The sequence below is a fragment of the Carica papaya genome, chromosome 9 (assembly GCF_054855325.1).
Source record: "Carica papaya isolate Zhongbai chromosome 9, ASM5485532v1, whole genome shotgun sequence".
Lineage (NCBI taxonomy): Eukaryota > Viridiplantae > Streptophyta > Magnoliopsida > Brassicales > Caricaceae > Carica > Carica papaya.
Window position 1 is genome coordinate 32,094,629 of NC_142317.1, and position 18,351 is coordinate 32,112,979.

General features: G+C 37.0%; 1 protein-coding gene across 2 annotated transcripts; it reads left to right on the plus strand.

The window, feature by feature from the left end:
• Positions 1-4,788: 4,788 nt before the first annotated feature.
• On the plus strand, positions 4,789-17,888 carry ELF5 (proline-rich family protein). 2 transcript variants are annotated; one of them, XM_022048928.2, is made up of 10 exons: positions 4,789-5,033; positions 12,846-12,939; positions 14,087-14,172; positions 14,318-14,367; positions 14,481-14,550; positions 14,634-14,715; positions 14,800-15,212; positions 15,433-15,966; positions 16,189-16,346; positions 17,125-17,262. In XM_022048928.2, exons 1-9 carry the CDS (start codon positions 4,953-4,955, stop codon positions 16,330-16,332), a joined length of 1,554 nt encoding a protein of 517 aa, XP_021904620.1. In that variant the 5' UTR covers positions 4,789-4,952; the 3' UTR covers positions 16,333-16,346; positions 17,125-17,262. The 2 variants fall into 2 exon arrangements, with proteins under 2 accessions (XP_021904620.1, XP_021904619.1); XM_022048927.2 differs by lacking the exon at positions 16,189-16,346 and having other exon boundaries at positions 4,790-5,033; positions 17,125-17,888.
• Positions 17,889-18,351: the final 463 nt, after the last annotated feature.

The following is an 18,351-nucleotide window of genomic DNA, read 5'->3' on the forward strand; positions in this document are numbered from 1 at the left end:
AAAATATAATTATCATTAAGATATATTAGTTTGGTGAGTTTAATGATGATAACTAGCTCATCTGATAATAATTTAACTATGCATCTACTTCTTACATGCCTTGATCTAAAAAAATAAATAAATGAAATATAATTTTGAGATCTCGAAAAGTCATTCTATTTGGCTTTATTATTATTGCATTGTTATTTATAATCAGCCAATAATAAAGCTATAGAAAGATATGACAGTTTTATTTTATATCTTTATTAATTTTTTTTATAAATACCACTTATTATTTCATTGATCATGTTATCCATATTTTATAGAAATAATTTTTTGTACACTATTCTGCAAAGTTTATTTTCTTTAAACATATAGAAAAATATAATTAACATTATGATATATTGGTTTGACGAGTTTAATGATGATAGCTAGTGCACTTTATTTACGATTTTAATAGTTTAGCCTTTTTGGGATAATTATAAATATTTCTTCTTATTCAAACGATATTATGATTGTAAATTTTTTAAAGAATCAGCATGTCTTTTAATCTATTGCTACTTACTTTAGTCATTATCTTATACAATATAATCCCCATAGCAATGGTCCTTGGTCTAGTGAGGTTTTGTTTTTTTGGGAATGATTGCCAGTGAAGATTTGAATTGCACCTAGTTTGCTTATGTTTAACTTCAATTACCATATAAAAATAGAGGTCATCCTTACTTATGTTCCAGCACTGCCTTAAATTAATTAACTGAATAGAAGTTGAAGTTCAGTTGGAATCCATATAATCTAGTAGCTTTTAACTATAAACACTTTTCTCCCGGCCCCCTTCCCCCACCCCTTTGTTTTTACAAATAATTTACCGAATTGAATAATTTTTTTTTGTGCCCAGTTGACTCTTTTAAATCCTTTTGGACTGTTACTATATGTTGTTGGCTTGATAAGATAGATAAATGTGATAACAATTTCATAACTTAATTTTTATTATCTAATAGTTAATAAGAACTTGGCATGCCGACATTTCAAATTAAATGATTATAAGAATTTTATTAGTAAATTTATATTTTTATTATATAGTATCGTAAAAATACTATGTAATATTAATTAATAAATTAATAATAATAATAAATAAGTTTAACATTATTAGTAATAATTTAATTAATTAAAGTCATTTTGTTGAATTATTTTTTAGATATCTCACACCTCTTCTTATAATATTTAAAGAATATAAAATAACATGTAACGCCCGGAAATTTGAAAAAAAAAAAAATTTATTATTTTATTATTAATTATTTTATTATGTTTTTTTTTTTAAAAAAAAAAGAACGCCACGTCATCAGACCCAGTCAGCAGTCCTGGCCAACCAGGACCTACCACGTGGCAAAACCACGTCGACCGGGGACGGGCCACGTTGGCGATCCATGTACGTGCGATCGGACGGCCCAGATCAAGCGGGCGCACGGACGGCCTAGATGCAATCGCACGAACGGCCCAGATTCAATCAAAAACGGACGGCCCAGATTAAATCAAAATGGACGGCTGAGATCAAAAGGCAAAATGGTATAAATAGAACCCCCACACCTAACCACAAAAACCCTAGCCGCATGCCCTCGCCGGAGAAGACAAACCAGACGCCGGAAAAAGCCGGCCGCCGCACCGGGGAGATTTCCGACCGCCGATCGAGGTAAATTTCATACCTCCGACTCGTTTTTCCACGCTGATTTCCCCTGTGGCCAAATCGGAGCCAAAATTTCGGCCAAACGGCCGAAACCCAGCGGCGCCGCCGTGCCCCTCCTCGGTTTTTGCCTCCGATGAGGCCCTTCCCGGCCTCCGTTTGATGTAATTTTTATATCACCGTGATCACCATTCTTTCCTCTACAGGTTGATCGGAGCCGAATCACCAAAACACGAACCTCACCGGAGAGTCGCCGCACCCGAGAGCATCGCCGCCGGTAAGCTTCGGTTTTCCGTAATTTTTTGGCCCCCCGAGGGCCCTAGGGTTGTTTTATCGCAAGGACCGATACAAGTGTGGCCGAATTCGGCCGAAAACGGCCAAACCGAGGCGAATCGGCGCCACTTGCGGCGGCGCCGTCGCCGGAGCACGGCGGAGCCGCCGTGCCGGAATTGCAATATTGGCCAAAAAGGGGCCCTGGGCCTAATTTGGGATTTTTTGGAACACGTGCAGGTACCGGTAGTGCGTTTCAGTTACCCGGGAAAAATTCAGAAAAAATTAGGGACAGCCTGTAGGCGCACTGTGAAGCCGTGTTCGGACCCCGAAACGAGTAAGGACCCCTCACCCTATTTTCTATCACGGTGTTAAAGTTCAAAAATGATAAAACGGTATTTCTTGAATCAATGAATGTGTGAAATTGTTTAAGGTCGCTAATGGAGCCCGAGTCTAGTGTGTTTGTCGGTTAACTGTTATTTGGCCTACTTTACAGTTTTAAATGCAGTATGAGGTTTGATGTTTTCATTTTATAGTTTCGTGTGCATATTTTACTGTTTGATTGATTATGGATTGAATGACTAAGATACTGATGCTGTATGTTGCCTGTTTGGCATAAATTACTGTTTTGCTTGTTTGTATGTGAATTGATGATGCTGACTGAGGGAAAGGAGAATGAAAGATTATGTAAATTGGTAATTGTATAATGTGGTCAGCTTGACTAGATATCCTGGGAGATGGTGGACGGACCGGGTCCGTAGGGAACCCTACCGGGATTGTGGTCTCTCATATCGGACGAGGTATGAAGACCTTATGTGATTTGGCGCCCATACCGGACGGGGTATGGGGACGGCCCGTTTCACCCTCATACCGGACGGGGTATGGGGACGGCCCTGGAATCTGATTTCAAGTGTTAAGGGTTAACGGGTAGCGGGACCCCTATGGATCCCCATGGATACTAGTGGGCTGGTAAATGAGGAAAATATGTTGTGTAATGATTGAATTACAAAAGGCGTGATAAGTATTATGTTATACAGTTTATATATGATTTCATGATGATGATAATGTCATTGCTTTCGTATACTGTTTTATGAATTTCACCGAGGTAAGTGGATGGTGAAGGATTTATTATTGATAAAAGAATTTGTTGTAAATTATACTCCATTGGTCTTTTTGTGTTTTCTACCCACCTTTACCTCCGTGACGGTGAGATATCGTGATGTCTTTACTGGGTTAGTGTAGCTCATTCCTTATTTAATCATTTCAGATCAGGAAGACATTGTTCCCGAGCCCGTTCCGCATGAGGACGACGAAGGGGACGCCTAAAGACTCCATAGTTATATCCGTAGCTTTTACTTTCGAGTTTCTCCTTTAGTTAGTTTGATCTTTTATATTTTGTGAGCACGTTTTTGGTTTTAGTGTAAGGGATGTTAATCGAATTTTTTGACTTCGCTTCCGCATTTGATATTTTTAATACACATTTCATTTTAAATTTCCGGGGCCGTTACATAACAAATTTAAATTTTCTCGTTACAAGGACAAAATGTACAAAATAAAACTTAATTAGGTATAAAAAAAATTAAAAATTTGATTGAAAGAAAGGTTTAGTTTTCAAGAGTTTTATTTACAAAAATTCTTTCAAAATAAATGTCTTTCCAAATTTTAATTGTATAAAAGAATAATATTTAAGACAAACTCTTACAAAAAGAAAAACTTCAAAGTAAAGTTTAACGGATGAAAGTATATCTTACAAATAATTCAGTCAAGTTTTAATTGTAAGATCTCCCAAAAGCTTGTCAAGAAAATGAACATATGAATTACCTAAAAGCTCAAAGAAATTTTAAATGGTACCTCAAGAATCTCTCATTTAAATATAGATAGCAAGATGAAGCACAATAAGATCCAAAGTTTTGAGTTTAAAAGAAAGTAAAAAGTTTTTCATTTTAAAATTTAAAATTTTACGGCGAAATTTTTTTATGACGGCACTAGTTAATTTGAAATAATTTTTAATCCAAATTCTTTTTACTTTTATCTCTTTAAAATTTTTAAAAATATTCTTTTACATAATATTCATAAGAAAATTATTATATATATATATTTATATTCCATTTTATAATATAAATCAATTTTTAAAAAAATTCATTTAAAAACTTATCCAATTTTCAGAGAATTATAAAATTGTATTGAAATAATTTTTCGTATAGAGATTCTCAAAAATAAAATTAAAGGCTCCAAATTAGATTTTTTAAAATATTTTTAATCTTGAACCAAAAAATAAAATCACCTACTTATATTAAAAAACACTATACTTAGATATTTTATATTTTCATTTTTTTGTTCTTCTAAACATACTACGTAATCTCAAAGAGAAAGAGAAAAAAAAAATCGAACTCATGATATTCAATTAAAATAATAATATTTTAACTATTTAAATATCATGTTACTTATACACTAAGTTACAGACCGTAAAATTATAATTTACATGTTCTTATACAGAAAGAGGAAAAAAAATTTTATATTATTCATAATACGTAGAAGTATCGACGTAATTTCGTAAAATCATTCGGTATAAATGCTACATGAAGAACATAAGCAAGGGAAGACAGAGAATGTAGAAAATCATATCATGAGTTATTGATTAGATTTGGATTCCTATGTATCCACTTGTTTGGTGCTTCATTATTGGAATTCTAAAGTAAAATGCGTACACAATTTGTTGACTCAAACCAGCCCATGCCCAGGTCCAGGCCCAGGTCCAGGCCCAGGCCCAGGCCCAGGCTCAGGTCTAGGCCGATAATAAGTGGAAGTCTGGGGGGCATAACAGTAATTGCATTCCAAACCTATAAATACTAACAGATTAATAACATCTTCTCTTTAAGGAGGATTTCCGCCTCGTTTTTTCGCCGCTGAATCGCTGAGCCTGGGTTTTCTGTTCGCCTGCGATTTCGAGTTGAAGCACCAAGAAATTAGGAAAGTTAATTGATACATATTTTAGACCGAGAGAGGAAGAGGAAGATTCGCAAAGATGAAAACGACAAAGGGAGGTAAGGTGATGAACCCTACCGACGCGTACCGTAAGGAGCTTCGCAAAAAAGAATTGAAGCGGGTGTGTTTTTCTCCCCTTCCAAAATAATGCATCTCTATACTCCATTTCTAATGGTAGCTTCTATCTGAGTATATTAGACTGCTGTATAGCGTAGTTTGGCTTTTTGTTAGCTCTAGTTCTTCATTGGTTGCCCTCATGTACAATGCAAGATAATCGGCATTGTTTTTATGTAGGAGGGAAAATGTTTGCAGTTTCTGTAATTGAGGGTAATTGGGCTTTTATGAAGAAAAATTGTCTTTCTTTTGTGGATTAGGAGGTTTTATTAGGTATAAATCGGCAAAACGCAGCTCACAATTAGGGAAAAGCAGATAATATTAGGGTACGTTGGGAACTAACTACAACACCTTGCCTAATTAGGGATAGATTCAAGATGTAAACTGATTTACGAAAAAGATGTCTCTTTCTCTCTGGAAGTATTATTCTCCGAGCTAGGGCTAGGACTTGATCTTTAAAGTGAACAAGAAAGAGAATACGCAAAATATTGAGACACAAGTGCATAGTTTTGATGGTACTGGTAGTGTGAGTTTAATTGATAACAAAAAGTGGGAAAGTTAGTATTCCTCGGTAAATTGGCATTTTGCAGTGTCTTTAACTTGTTAAATGTTTCTCTTGGTGTTTTTTTCCATGGTACCTGTTTCTTTTTTCCAAAAAAAATCATTTGTGCCAAGGGAGTGTAAGCTATATACAACATTACATGTCAAGCAAAATATCTATAAGGTCCCCAAGATCCTTACAAGAAGAAAGAGAAATTTACATGTCAACCAAAATATCTAAAAGGTCTCCAAGATCCTGACAAGAATAAAGAGGATGACTTCAGGTCTCCATGTTATGCAGTATTACTGTATCTAGTGTGGACCTAAGGTCATAGTATAAATACTGTATCAGCAAGCATCTCAGTTTTAACTCTGGTGTGCTATATATAAATATCCATGAATTTAATCTAACATTTCAGACTTATTACAAACTTATGTATGTGTCTATTAATAACCTTTTTGAAAGAAAAGTTATAGAAACTATGTACAAAATGCTAAGAGGGTGCAACCTGTATGCAAAGCTTTAAAAATTATTAAAATATCAATAAAATACCTAAATCCTCAAGAGAATAAAGATGATGAGCTTTAATAAAAACTATTGATTATGGAATCAAGCATCCTTAATTCTATCAAAGACAATTCTATGCACTGAAAAATCCTCCAAATTGTCTCCTTCCGAATAACACATAATGTGGCCAAAGGGATGAGGACTAAATCCTTTTTGGATCCCTTATCCCTTCGAATGCCTTTCCATGCCCAAATCTCTTCACTAACTCATCCAATCATTACCCATAACCCGTATCCAAATCTCTTCTCAAACTTATGCAAGCGTATGCACATATTATATATATATATATAAACGTACTTTAACATGTCAAGGTTATGTTCTTTTGATTGTGTTTGAAATTGCTTATTTGATGCTTATAAGCGATTCTAAGCACTCTTGTTCTAGTATTTGCTTTTTGTAAGAAAAAGGTCAGTGTTTATTAAATTTTAAAAAGTGACTTTAAAAAGGTAGAAAATTAACTCTGTAATTCTATAGTACTAACTTTTTGGGTTCTTATTTTTTTATCTAACAAAATTACTTAGTTACTCTTTGGATATCCTCTTGAAGTTAGCAATATATACGTAAAGCAATGTAAGTAATAAAAATATTTATAATAAAATATGTAATGAGTCTAATATTTTTCCTTTTGCTATAAATGTCTTCCCATGAACAGAGAAATTATCTCTCTCTCTAAAATTCTCTCTTCAAGAACCAAGGGCGCTACAGTCCTACTTGTCAGCCTACTGCCGGCCATAAGTGGCCGACCTAGGCTGAAGATTGAGTCATGTCTGATGGCCGAAGATTTCTGGCCATCGAAAATAAGTCATATGATTTGGTTTGTATTGGGAGAAACATGGATGGTCTAAGAATCAGTGAAAATGGTGCGGGGTTTAGGAGGTCGATCTTCCTGAATAAGGAGGAGTTCGAATGGTTATTGGAATCTTTAGAGGACTTTTGTTGGAGCCAGTAGGGTGGAAAGTGGGCTAGACATTTGGTGCGAAGCAACTATGACTTATGGATATATCCTACGGAAGCAATAAAAGAGGGGAGTATGTTGTTTTGTCTGTTCAATGGAAGGAAAAGGCGAAAAAATATTTTTTCTTGGGGGAGATCAAGGAAAAGGGTGGTGGAAACTGATGGTTGCGGCCTTTGAACTCACTAACAGAAGGGTGCGTGCACTAATGGCTCAGGCAAATGGTGGGGTGGAGTTGGTGGACACATCTCATCACACCACTCCATGGAATGCGATTGTTAAATGCCCTCACTATGCTGGATCTATTCATTTCATCGAGACACTTGGTGTTGCACAAACTTACGTGGCGGTGGTGCAAAGGAAGATTGCAAAAGGGAATCGGGTAAGGCAGAGGAGTGCGACAAGCATGGGGACCTGGTTTGGTAAAAAGCGACCCGAAAAGACAAGGGCCCAATATGCAAATTTCAGGTCCTTTGGGCCGCACCTCGCACATGAAAGGTGGGCCATATGAAAAGAAAAGATTCACATGGATGGAAAAAGAAAAATGGTCAGCTGGGCCAGGGTTGATGGATGTAAACGGGCGGGATGACGGGTCAAAAGGCAGAATTAATTTTAACCCAACCCGGGGCGAGCCTTTGGGGTTAAAAGGTGAGGGACCCGGTTTGTTGAAAACGGAAGTGAAGAAAAATGTGGTTTCGGAGATTGAAACCCTAGATCCTTTGTTGGTGGTAGATACGGAGGATGAGAAGGTGGTAACATCAGGGCAGTGCGATGCAAAATTGAGTGAAGATGAAGAAGAGAAGTTCGACGATGTGCTATCCCATGTGGAGGAGCCTGACAGAGAAGAGGAGGTCGAAGGTCAAGGTCAGGCAATGGTTTTGTATGAAGATGAAGAGCAAATCAGGGAGCTTGTCCCATTGGTGGATCCTGAAGTGGAAGAAATTCTTGCTGAGCTTAGATGGAATTGAAATCGAGAATTGGCTTGCGACGGGGTGTTCGCAGTGGGCGTCTCAAAATATTCATAAGTTCAGTAAAGCTATGGGGATCTCTATGGAAGGTATGAAAGCTCAAGCTTTTCTATTTTTTTCTGAGATAGAAAAGAGGAGAAATGAAAAAAAGAAAATGAGCCTTATACTGCCGAAAGGAAAGAAAAGAACTGTTGAGGCTACTTCAAGAGAATTAAAAAGACTTGAATCAACAGTAAACTATGAGGGAAAGAGGAAGGGGGTGAAGAGTCTGAGAGGGGAAAAAACCTATTGATTTTATGATTGGTAAAATAATTTTTTGGAATGAGAGGGGTGTTAATAGTTGAGGCAAGAGACTGATCATTAGAGGTTGTTTGGCAAAATGGAAGCCAGATATTGTTTGCCTGCAGGAGAACAGTGTTTGGGTGAGACTGTTCACAGCATGTGGAGGTTGAAAGAGGTTGTTTGGCACTGTATCCCAGCGGTAGGTACGGCTGGTTGTATTATCCTTATGTGGAATGAAGAAAATGTGAAATGTTTAGAGGTGATTAAAGGGGAAACTACTATATCATGTTTATTCAAGAGTAACAATTCAAATTGTGAGTGGGCTTTCACTGGTGTGTACTGTCGGGGCAACATTGAGGAGAGGGAGAAGTTGAGGAAGGAACTTGAAGCTAATAGGAGGAAATGGGGTGACTTCTGGATTGTTGGGGGGGATTTCAACATGACACTATGTGGAGAGGACGAAAACAACAATAATATGAGGATGGCTGATGCTGTCCAGTTTAGAGAGTTGGTGGATAAACTGGAATTAGTTGACCTCCCTCTTTCTGGAGGAAAATGGACTTGGACAAATTTGAGGGTCCAACCTGTATGTTCCAGAATTGATAGATTCTTGGTTACCCCCGCTTTTTTGGCACAATTACCAGGAGTTTTTTAGAAGACACTTCAAAGGCCCACGTCTGATCATTATCCTATCTGCCTTCATACGGATGGGATCCAATGGGGGCCTATTCCTTTCCGTTTTGACAATAGATGGTTATCGGACATAAAATTTATTTTGTTTGTTGAAGAAGTTTGGAAGAAAACTGTTATTCGTGGTAATGCAAGTTTTAGATTGGTTTGAAAATTGAAGGAGGTTAGGAATGTGATCAAGGTGTGGACCAAGGAAGAAAATTTAAAGGAGGGGGAGGCATTCAATAATATAGTGCAGGAAATAAATGAGATTGATCTGATGGAGGGGGAAGGTGTGCTGGATGAGAGTATATGACTGAGAAGAGAAATAGTCTGAAGTTTGACCTTGCAAACCTGTGCAAAGCCGAGGAGATTACTTGGAAACAAAAATCTAGAGAAAGGTGGGTTAAAGAAGGAGACCGTAACACGAAGTACTTTCATATAATGGCCAGCAATAGGAGAAGAAGCAAGTTTATACCTGAAATCTGGGTTGATGGTGGCAAAGTCACTGGAAATACAGAGATTAGAAAGACTGCCAAAGATTATTTTGCCAAGTTGTATCAAGAAGAACATTTGAGAAGGCCTACCATGGATGGAATTAATTTTAAGAGATTATCTGAGACCAATAAAACAATGCTGGAAATAGAATTTTCTGAGGAGGAGATTAAGGAGAGCTTGGATCTGTGTAATGGGGACAAAGCTCCGAGTCCGGATGGTTTCAGTATGAAATTTATGCAGAAATTCTGGTATGTGATCAAAGATGATGTTATTGAGATATTTAGGGAGCTGCACAAAACTGGTAAATTTGTTAGGGCTCTTAATTCTAGCTTCATTGCTCTTATTCCCAAAAAGAAGGAGGTTAAGGAGTTTGGTGATTTAAGGCCCATAAGTTTGGTAGGCTGTATTCAAAAAATTATTGCAAAAGTTTTGCTAGAAGACATTTTAAGGTGCTTGGGGAAATTATTAGTGACAACCAAAATGCATTTGTGGAGGGAAGGCAAATCTTTGATGCTGTTATGGCTGCTAATGAGATTGTTGATGATATTGTGACTAATAGAAAAGAAAGAATCATTTGTAAGCTTGATATGGAGAAGGCATATGACCATGTTAGTTGGAGTTTTGTTGATTACATGCTTGAAAGGTTTGGTTTTGGGCCGAAATGGAGACTTTGGATGCGTACTTGCATGACAACAACATCCTTTGCTGTTCTTATTAATGGGGGTCCATCCGATTTCTTCACGGCTTCTAGAGGTTAAGGCAAGGGGATCCGCTTTCTCCTTTGCTTTTTATCTTGGTTATGGAAGCGTTGGGTGAGTTGTTGAATAAGGCTCGGGAACAACAACTGTTTAAAGGTGTCTGTGTTGGGCGTGGCAGCAGCACCCTTGATGTGTCCCATCTCTTATTTGCAGATGACACTTTAATCTTTTGTCATCCTGATTTGAGAAACCTCCTTCATTTGAGGTGTATTTTACTATGTTTTCAAGGGGTGTCGGGTTTGAAAATCAATCTTCAGAAGTCTGAATTGATTAACTTGGGCAATGATGGGGATGGGAGAGTATTTGTAGGTGTTTTGGACTGTAGAGAAGTCACGTTACCAATTAAATATCTTGGCTTGCCATTGGGAGCTAAGCCGTGGGACCCTGTTTTGGAAATGTGTGAGAATAGATTGGTTGGTTAGAAGAGGAAATTTCTTTCCAAGAGGGGGAGACTTTGGTTAATAAAAAACACCATGGCTAACTTACCAATCTATTATTTGTCTACAATTTTGGTTCCGGTGCATATTGCTAAAAAACTGGAAAATAGACAATGCAGATTTCTTTGGGGTGATGAAGACGAGAATCATAAATTTCATCTAGTTAAATGGGAGGAAATAAAAAAACCGATTAAGTGTGGGGGCTTCGGAATCAGGTCTATTGTTGATTTAAATGTGGCTTTGCAAGGGAAATTGTTATGGCGTTATTTATTTGAGGAAGACAGATTATGGAGACAAATTGTTTGGATCTGTTGGGGTGACCTTGTTTGGGACAACAGTGGGGTCACAAGGCTTAGAAGAGCCATGGTACGAGGTTATGGAGGAAAATCTTGATGCAGTGGCCTAGTTTTTTGGAGAATCTGTTGTGGAAGGCTGGCGAGGGCAATAAAATCAGATTTTGGAAAGATATTTGGATAGATAATGTGTTTGATGAGGAGGTTTCCTAGAATCTTTTCCATTTCTCAGACAAAAAATATGCTGATTCAGGATGCTCACAAGATTAATAATGGTTGTGCTGAATGGCTGATCAATGTCTTGAGAAATCTGCAGGATTGGGAACTCTGCGAGTTTGAAAATTTGTTTATGTTAGTGGCTGCTCAACAGGTGTCTGCTGGGGAGGACAGGGTGCTGTGGAAGTTGGATAAAATGGTGTCTTTTCAGTCAAATCTTATTACAAGCACTTAACTGACAAAACAATGTGATAAGTTTTGATTTTCGCTCTAGACAGATCTGGAAGGCGAAAGTTCCCCATAGAGTTGCTTTTTTTGCATGGGAAGTAAGTAGAGAATGCATCTTGACAATTGATAGACTTAAAACTTGGGGGTTGGTCATTTCAAATGGGTGCTATTTGTGTATGGCTAATGAGGAAAGCTGTGTGCATGTTCTGTTGCGGTGTCCTGTGGCCTCTGGATTGTGAAATACTATTTTTAGTATGATTGGTGTTAACTGGGTGATGGCTGGATCTATTAGGGAGGAACTGTGGGTTTGGAATGGGATGTATGTTGAGAGGAAGTTGAAAAATCTAATTCTTTTATCTTTGTTTTGGATTCTTTGGAAGGAGAGAAATTCTAGAGCTTTTGAGGGTAACGTTAATATATTTCATTTATTGTTAACAACATTGTAAAGCTTTTGTATAGAGGTGGTACCCCCGATTGTTTGGTACCATGTTAATATATTTCACACTTTTTATTTTAAAACATAATAATAAAATATGTAAATTTTCATTTTTTTTCAAATAACTATCTATATTTAGCATTTGGCACTTTATCCAAAAGCATAACTGCTTTAAGCACATTTCTTTCAGTAATTCTAAACTCCTTATAGAAAATGCTAAAACTTTTAATTCAATAGGGTATGTTAAACATAAAAAAGATATTTTTCCTAAAAAAGATTGTTTATTAAAAAATTAATTAAAACAATATACTATATCTAAATCCTTAATTTACAAGCCTACTAAATTTTGACATAAAAACCAAAACTGTAGTTAAAGAATCAATGGAATTACACTTTCTTCCCTTTCCTATTTGGGAATAGTTATATGTTCCTTGTAAATAAAATCATATTTATGTAGATTTTGGAAAAGATATACAAATATGGAATTTTCTGCTTGTAGATTTAATATCTATAAAGTACTAATGTTCATATATATAGAAGTTTTAATTTCTAACAACAATCATACATGGTAACAATTTTCTTTAAACAAAATGCAAAGTAAAGCAAACAAATAGTGAGAGAGTTTTTAGGTTTTGAAAAATGGGGATTAGGGATTTCAGGAATTGTTAGTTTAAGTTTTATTTATTTCTTTCGTTAGGTTTTTGCTTTTAAAAAAATTGGTAATGAAAGATAAAAAATGACATTCTGACTTAAAAAGAACAGACTCTGCATTGTCCAGTGTGCAAATTCTGGCTGGTTTTGGCTTGTTTGACCAATTTTGGCTGGGCCTTTCGTCTATAAGAAAATATTGGTAGACTTTAGCTCTATTAACCCGTATGGTACAATATCTATTAAATTGCTTGAGATTGGTGTTTTTGATTTATATTCAAACAGACTCTTTTAACCTCTTTTATGTTTCATTCAATGTGTAACAGAACAAGAAAGAGAGAAAGAAGGTGAGGGAGGTGGGGATTTTGAAGAAAGATCCTGAAGCCATCAGGGAGCAGATTGAGAAGTTAGAAATGATGAGTAAGTCTCTATTTTCTGTGAACTTCTGACTACATGCAGGCTTTTTGTTCTAAAAAATCTAATAATCCCCTAATAAGTTCAGAAGCCTGGGAAATATAGAGCCCTCTAAATGATGAAATGCATGAAAAGAAAAATAATGATCAACTGAGTATTTGTCTTTTTCTTTCCCTGGGATAGGGCTTACTTAATATGAGCCTTTTAAGCTATATTCATTGTTACTTGGCATGGTTTACTTGTCCCTTCTCTTCCATTTCTATTTTTTGTTACAGGATACTTGTATACTGTCCTTCTTGTTGTTTCTTTTATAGCTTACTTAATGAAGCTTTTTAAGCCATGTTAATTGTTCCCTGGCATGATTTTACTTTCCCTTTTTTGTAGGATACTTTTATACTATCTTTATTCTTGTTCCTGTGTGTGCTTTGCATAGTTTTACTATGTATGGAATCTATCTTGGATTAGATTTCTAAACAGATGCTATCTCTGCTTAATGTTTGCTAGAAGAGATATGTAGTCAGAGTTTTTCAGAGCCAACATATGTATAAGACCAATTTAATCTTGTTCCATGAAATATATATATATATATAGATAGATATATATATATACTTCATGACTCCTAAGTCCTACCATTGCCATCAGTAAGCAAATCATTTCATTTGAAAATATGTGAAACAGTGTCCTGAATTATTTTTTGACATGACCTTGTGAATTGATTGATTCATGGTTCTGATACCATTATCTGGCCATTCAAAAAGTAAATGAAAATATTGCTACAGTATTAAACATTTGCTTTTTTAATATTTTAAGACAAGAACTTTGTTGGTCTGCCGCATCCTAACTTTTTGAATTGCTCATTAGCTTCTACACCTTTGCTTGGAAAGGAGTCTCATTGTCTGAATAAACAGTGTTTTACTTGCTTTTTACCTGTAATGAGTCTTAATCTAGAAGTACAGAAAACTGAAGGGAAAGAGTCTAACGAGTTATAAGATGTGTTTTCTTTAGTTTAAGTCACTGTGTTTTGCAACTTTAGTTCATCTTACTTTTCATTTGGTATGTCTGTCTAAGCTCTTTCTTTATTCTTTACTAGTTTAGTTCTCAAATTCAGCTTGTGAATTATTTATTTAACCGATATTTGTACGCATTGGAACAGAGGCAGAAGGTGCTTTGGACAAAGCAAGAAAACACAAGAAGAGACAGCTAGAAGACACACTTAACCTTGTCCTAAAAAAGAGGAAGGTAATTGTCATTAGGTGCATTTTCCTTCTCCCCTCATGACATTGTGCTGCGATTTGTATCCAATGACAGTCTCTGGAGCTGAAAGTTTTATTTACTCTCGTTTTATTTATACATAATGATCAGTCTGCTTTACTTGCTTGGGCAGGAGTATGAAGAGAAAATGAAGGAGAAGGGTGAGACGCCAGTCATGTTTAGGTGAAAAACAATATTCCTTTATGATCTATTTTTTTTTTCTTTGAATCATCTTTTTAGACTTAACAACTCTTTTTTTTTCTCATTTACAAACTGTAGTTTGTCTTCTGCTGCAGTCATCTGGGCCCCCCTCGGAGAAGGACAACTGCAGAAGAAGAAGAGAGAGTGAAGCACCCAAAACCTGAAGTACTGTTTGATTTATAGAATGTCTTTCAATTTCCTTTCTGTTTATTTATGAACTTTTAGCTAGTTAGTTGTTTCACCTGCAGGACTCTGTTTACTATCATCCGACACTGAATCCCTCTGGTGCCCCACCTCCTGGGAAGCCACCCATGTATAAATCATCAATAGGTAAATTTTTTTTTTCATAGCATTATTGACTCACAAGAGCAGTTGCTTTTATTCTGTCTCAAATGCTTTGACTTTGCCCTGCAGGACCTAGAATTCCCCTATCAGCTGGTTCTTCGGGTACTGCTACGTCGTCTTCAAAATCAGAGTCAGAGGATGTTGCGTTAGCTGTACCACCTCCGCCTCCACCCCCTCCTCTGCCTGTTGATGGTACCGGAGATGTCTCTGTTGTACCTGCATCTTTGCCTTTACCACCTCCACCTCCAATGCCCCCAAAGCCTGCTGAAGAAAATGTGGGTGCATCATTGCCTCCACCACCTTTACCGCCTCCTCCTCCAGGCCCTCCACCTAAAGAACAAGTTACGATGCGACCACCACTTCCTCCTCCTCCACCCCTCCCCCAAGCTGCACGACCACCTCCACCTGGCACTAGTGAAGGTGAAAAAGAGAGAAATCTGTCTGTTTTGCCAGAAGATTCAACATCGAAGGAAACTGCTCAGGTAAGTTCTCTCATTGACGTTGATTGATTACTTCATGATATAAAAATGCAAATAAATGAATCAAGGTCACGAGGATTACTTCATGATTTAAAAATACATCCATTATTAAGAACCATAACGGTGCATGCTTGTTTGGTTCAGATCTCAAATACTAAAGAGATTGATTATTTTGTTATGAATGTCAAGATGCCCTGATGTATTATCTTTCTTTCCTGAATAGGTGTCTCCTATGCTCCCTCCACCTCCTCCCCCTCCCGGGATGCCCCCAAAGCCCATAAATAATGAAACTGAGGTTACTCCATCAGATTCAGATGCCAATAATCCTCCTATTACTAAGGATTTCTCTAAAATGGTTCCACCGCCACCACCTCCGAGGCCTCCAGTTCCTGGGCCTGCCTTGATGCCTACTTTACAGCCAGATGTATTACCCCCAGGAATATCACGTTTTCCGCCACCTCCACCTCCACCTCCTCCGGACATGCGAGGGCCATTATCTACTCCTGGACTTCCTGGCCAAGCAGCATCTCCAGGAATGATGGTCCCTCTGATTCCAAGGCCACCATATGGTCTTCCCCCTGGAGCCCCTCCTATGATGAGGCCACCACTTCCGCCTGGTCCTCCCCCGAAGTTGCAGGAAGATATTCTTGCTGCGAATAGACCACCTATAGCTCAGAAGCCATCTTATGTAAAGTCTGCTGCATCTACTGTTGTGAAGAGGCCACTTGCCCAGCATACACCTGAGCTTACAGCTATGGTGAGTTTATTCTCTTATTCTAGTTATATGTTGCTTGGCTTTTTTACTACATAAACTCCTGAGCAAGTGTTTGGTTCATTGGTTGTTTTCTATCTTGGTTGTCTGCTTTAATTAACTGAAATATAGGTATATATTTTTTTTCCTTCTGATAATTACCTGAAACAGTGATACATAAGTGACCTAGGAAATGTTTCATCTGATAATGCTTTGGCACAAGGGCAGGTGACTGGTCACTGGTCTCTTTCCCCTGTAATTGAGTTGAATCAGCGAACATATTTGAGCAAAACAAGGAGTTTGCTCATCTACAGAGTTCTTCAACCAAAATGTCTGGGGATATTGGAAACAGAAATGTGCTTTTGCATATGAAGCATTTAAAACAGGTAGAAGGTTTTATATTGTTTCTTAGATTCAAGCAATGTACATATACATGTTCAAGAAATCAGTTATACAGCCGAGGGATCAACCCGCCAGTTAACAAGTGTTGACTTGTAAGACCAGATCTAAGGATGATTCCTTTGGGTTGAGATTGCTTGCCCTAATTCTAGCGTGCATAAGTCGCCTTTGACTGGACGGAAGAAGAATTAGTCTCAATACACAAAGCTGAGTCTGAGTATACTCTTATGCTAAACTAAAAAAAGTTGTACTTTAAACTTTAGTAGAGTTGTGCTGCCCCAGGGAAAATAAATTAGATGCATCGGTCTAAAGCCTACCAACATAAAATAAATGTAACAAAAACACCTTACATACTCATTATTGAATAAGGTTTGAGTTTGTATATGTAATAGAGAAACATTAAGAGTAAAACAGTGGCTAAAACAATTATCCTAGGCAAATGTGTGGCTTTTCTCTTTAATAAAATCTATATAATGTGCGCTAACTGATTAGGATGTATTATGAAGCTTTATGAACCTTTTTTTTTTTAAAATAAAAAAAAAAAGCTTTATGAACATATTCTCTGGGTATATTTTTTTTTTGACGTGTATTGAAAGTCCTTGTCACAAATAGTATGAATGGGTTATTCATGGAGGAGTTTGAAATTTGGTACTTTAGGTGCTGTATCAGAGTACAGTTTACCTGAATTTTCTTCTATGAGGATTTTATGCATAATTGGCATCAATATTTTATACTTTCTGAAAGTCTTTTGTGTTAACAATTCAGGTTCCAGCATCTGTCCGAGTGAGGAGAGAGACTGCTGCTTTGAAACCAAAACCAAAGCCCTCTCTCTCAACCGTGATACCAACTCCTAAGCCTGCAGCTCCAGCTGCTGTGAAGCCAGAATTGGCAAACTCATCATCAGGGCCAAAGACACAAAGCATTGATGATTCATATTCAGCCTTCCTGGAGGACATGAAAGCACTTGGTGCGCTTGACAGCTGATTGCTGACATTACGAAAGGTGATTGGGAAACAGAAGGATGAGGCATCATAAAATCAGGGATCAGCTGCTTAACACACTATCACGGTTTGAGCGGAAGATTTTATAGTTTGGCACTAGCCTTCTATCTCTTCCTCCGGTGCTGCCCCAAGTCCTTTTTTCCTTTCTCCATTGCAGAAGTTGTAAAGTATTGAACCTTCTTGAGATCGGCATAACTGGAGGTCACTTTTCTAGGTTAAACATTAAAAGTTGTACTATCATTGATGTTCAGAGAAAAAAACATCATTTGCTTTTGAAACTTGCAGAAGCAGATAACTGTGCCCTGTTTCGTGTCAAACTTGTATTTAGTGTTCAGTGAGGGGACAGTCGCTTTCGCATCAGATTAATTTTGTGGTAGGAAGACGAAGCCGACTCCCTTTCTGATAATGCTGTTTGAAGTGGTTTTGGGTACTAATTTCTGTCAAGAAAGAAGAACCTCTGATACTCTTTCTTTCATGTTTTTCACGTTCATAGCCAATGAAGTTGGAAAAAGCTGTTAGCTTCGTTAATCCATGATAATACTTTTCACCGTTGATCGGAGCCAGATGTATGATTATTGGGCATTAGAAATCCCTGAAGCGGGGAATAAAAATCAAATTCGAGTTATTAATGGTATAATTTTATTTGAATTATTTGTTATTGAGCTTAATGAACTTGATTTCTACTTTTGTCTGGAGAAATGCAGACAGGATTGGACCTCTGCCTAGTTGTGTTAACAGGTACTGCGCTGGCATATCTGATATATGTTTTGAGTTATTCTGAAATGGTCTTATTATCATGCACACATGACACAGGACTCTGTTCATTTCTTGAGAGCATTCAGTATCAGATGAGATCATGTCAATTACTTAAATCACACCAACTATATCCTATTCTTAGTGCGTCTTAATATTTTTAAATATTTCTCAAGTCATATACCACACATTAGTATACTTTATGATAACAATGAGAGTATACTATATTACTATTTTT

Bases quoted from the DNA above. Each gene is read 5' to 3' on its own strand.
- ELF5 (XM_022048927.2), top strand. From the start codon at position 4,953: ATGAAAACGACAAAGGGAGGTAAGGTGATGAACCCTACCGACGCGTAC. The intron at 12,940-14,086 runs GTAAGTCTCTAT...GCATTGGAACAG, and splicing joins TGAGAAGTTAGAAATGATGA to AGGCAGAAGGTGCTTTGGAC. The intron at 15,213-15,432 runs GTAAGTTCTCTC...TTTCCTGAATAG, and splicing joins CATCGAAGGAAACTGCTCAG to GTGTCTCCTATGCTCCCTCC.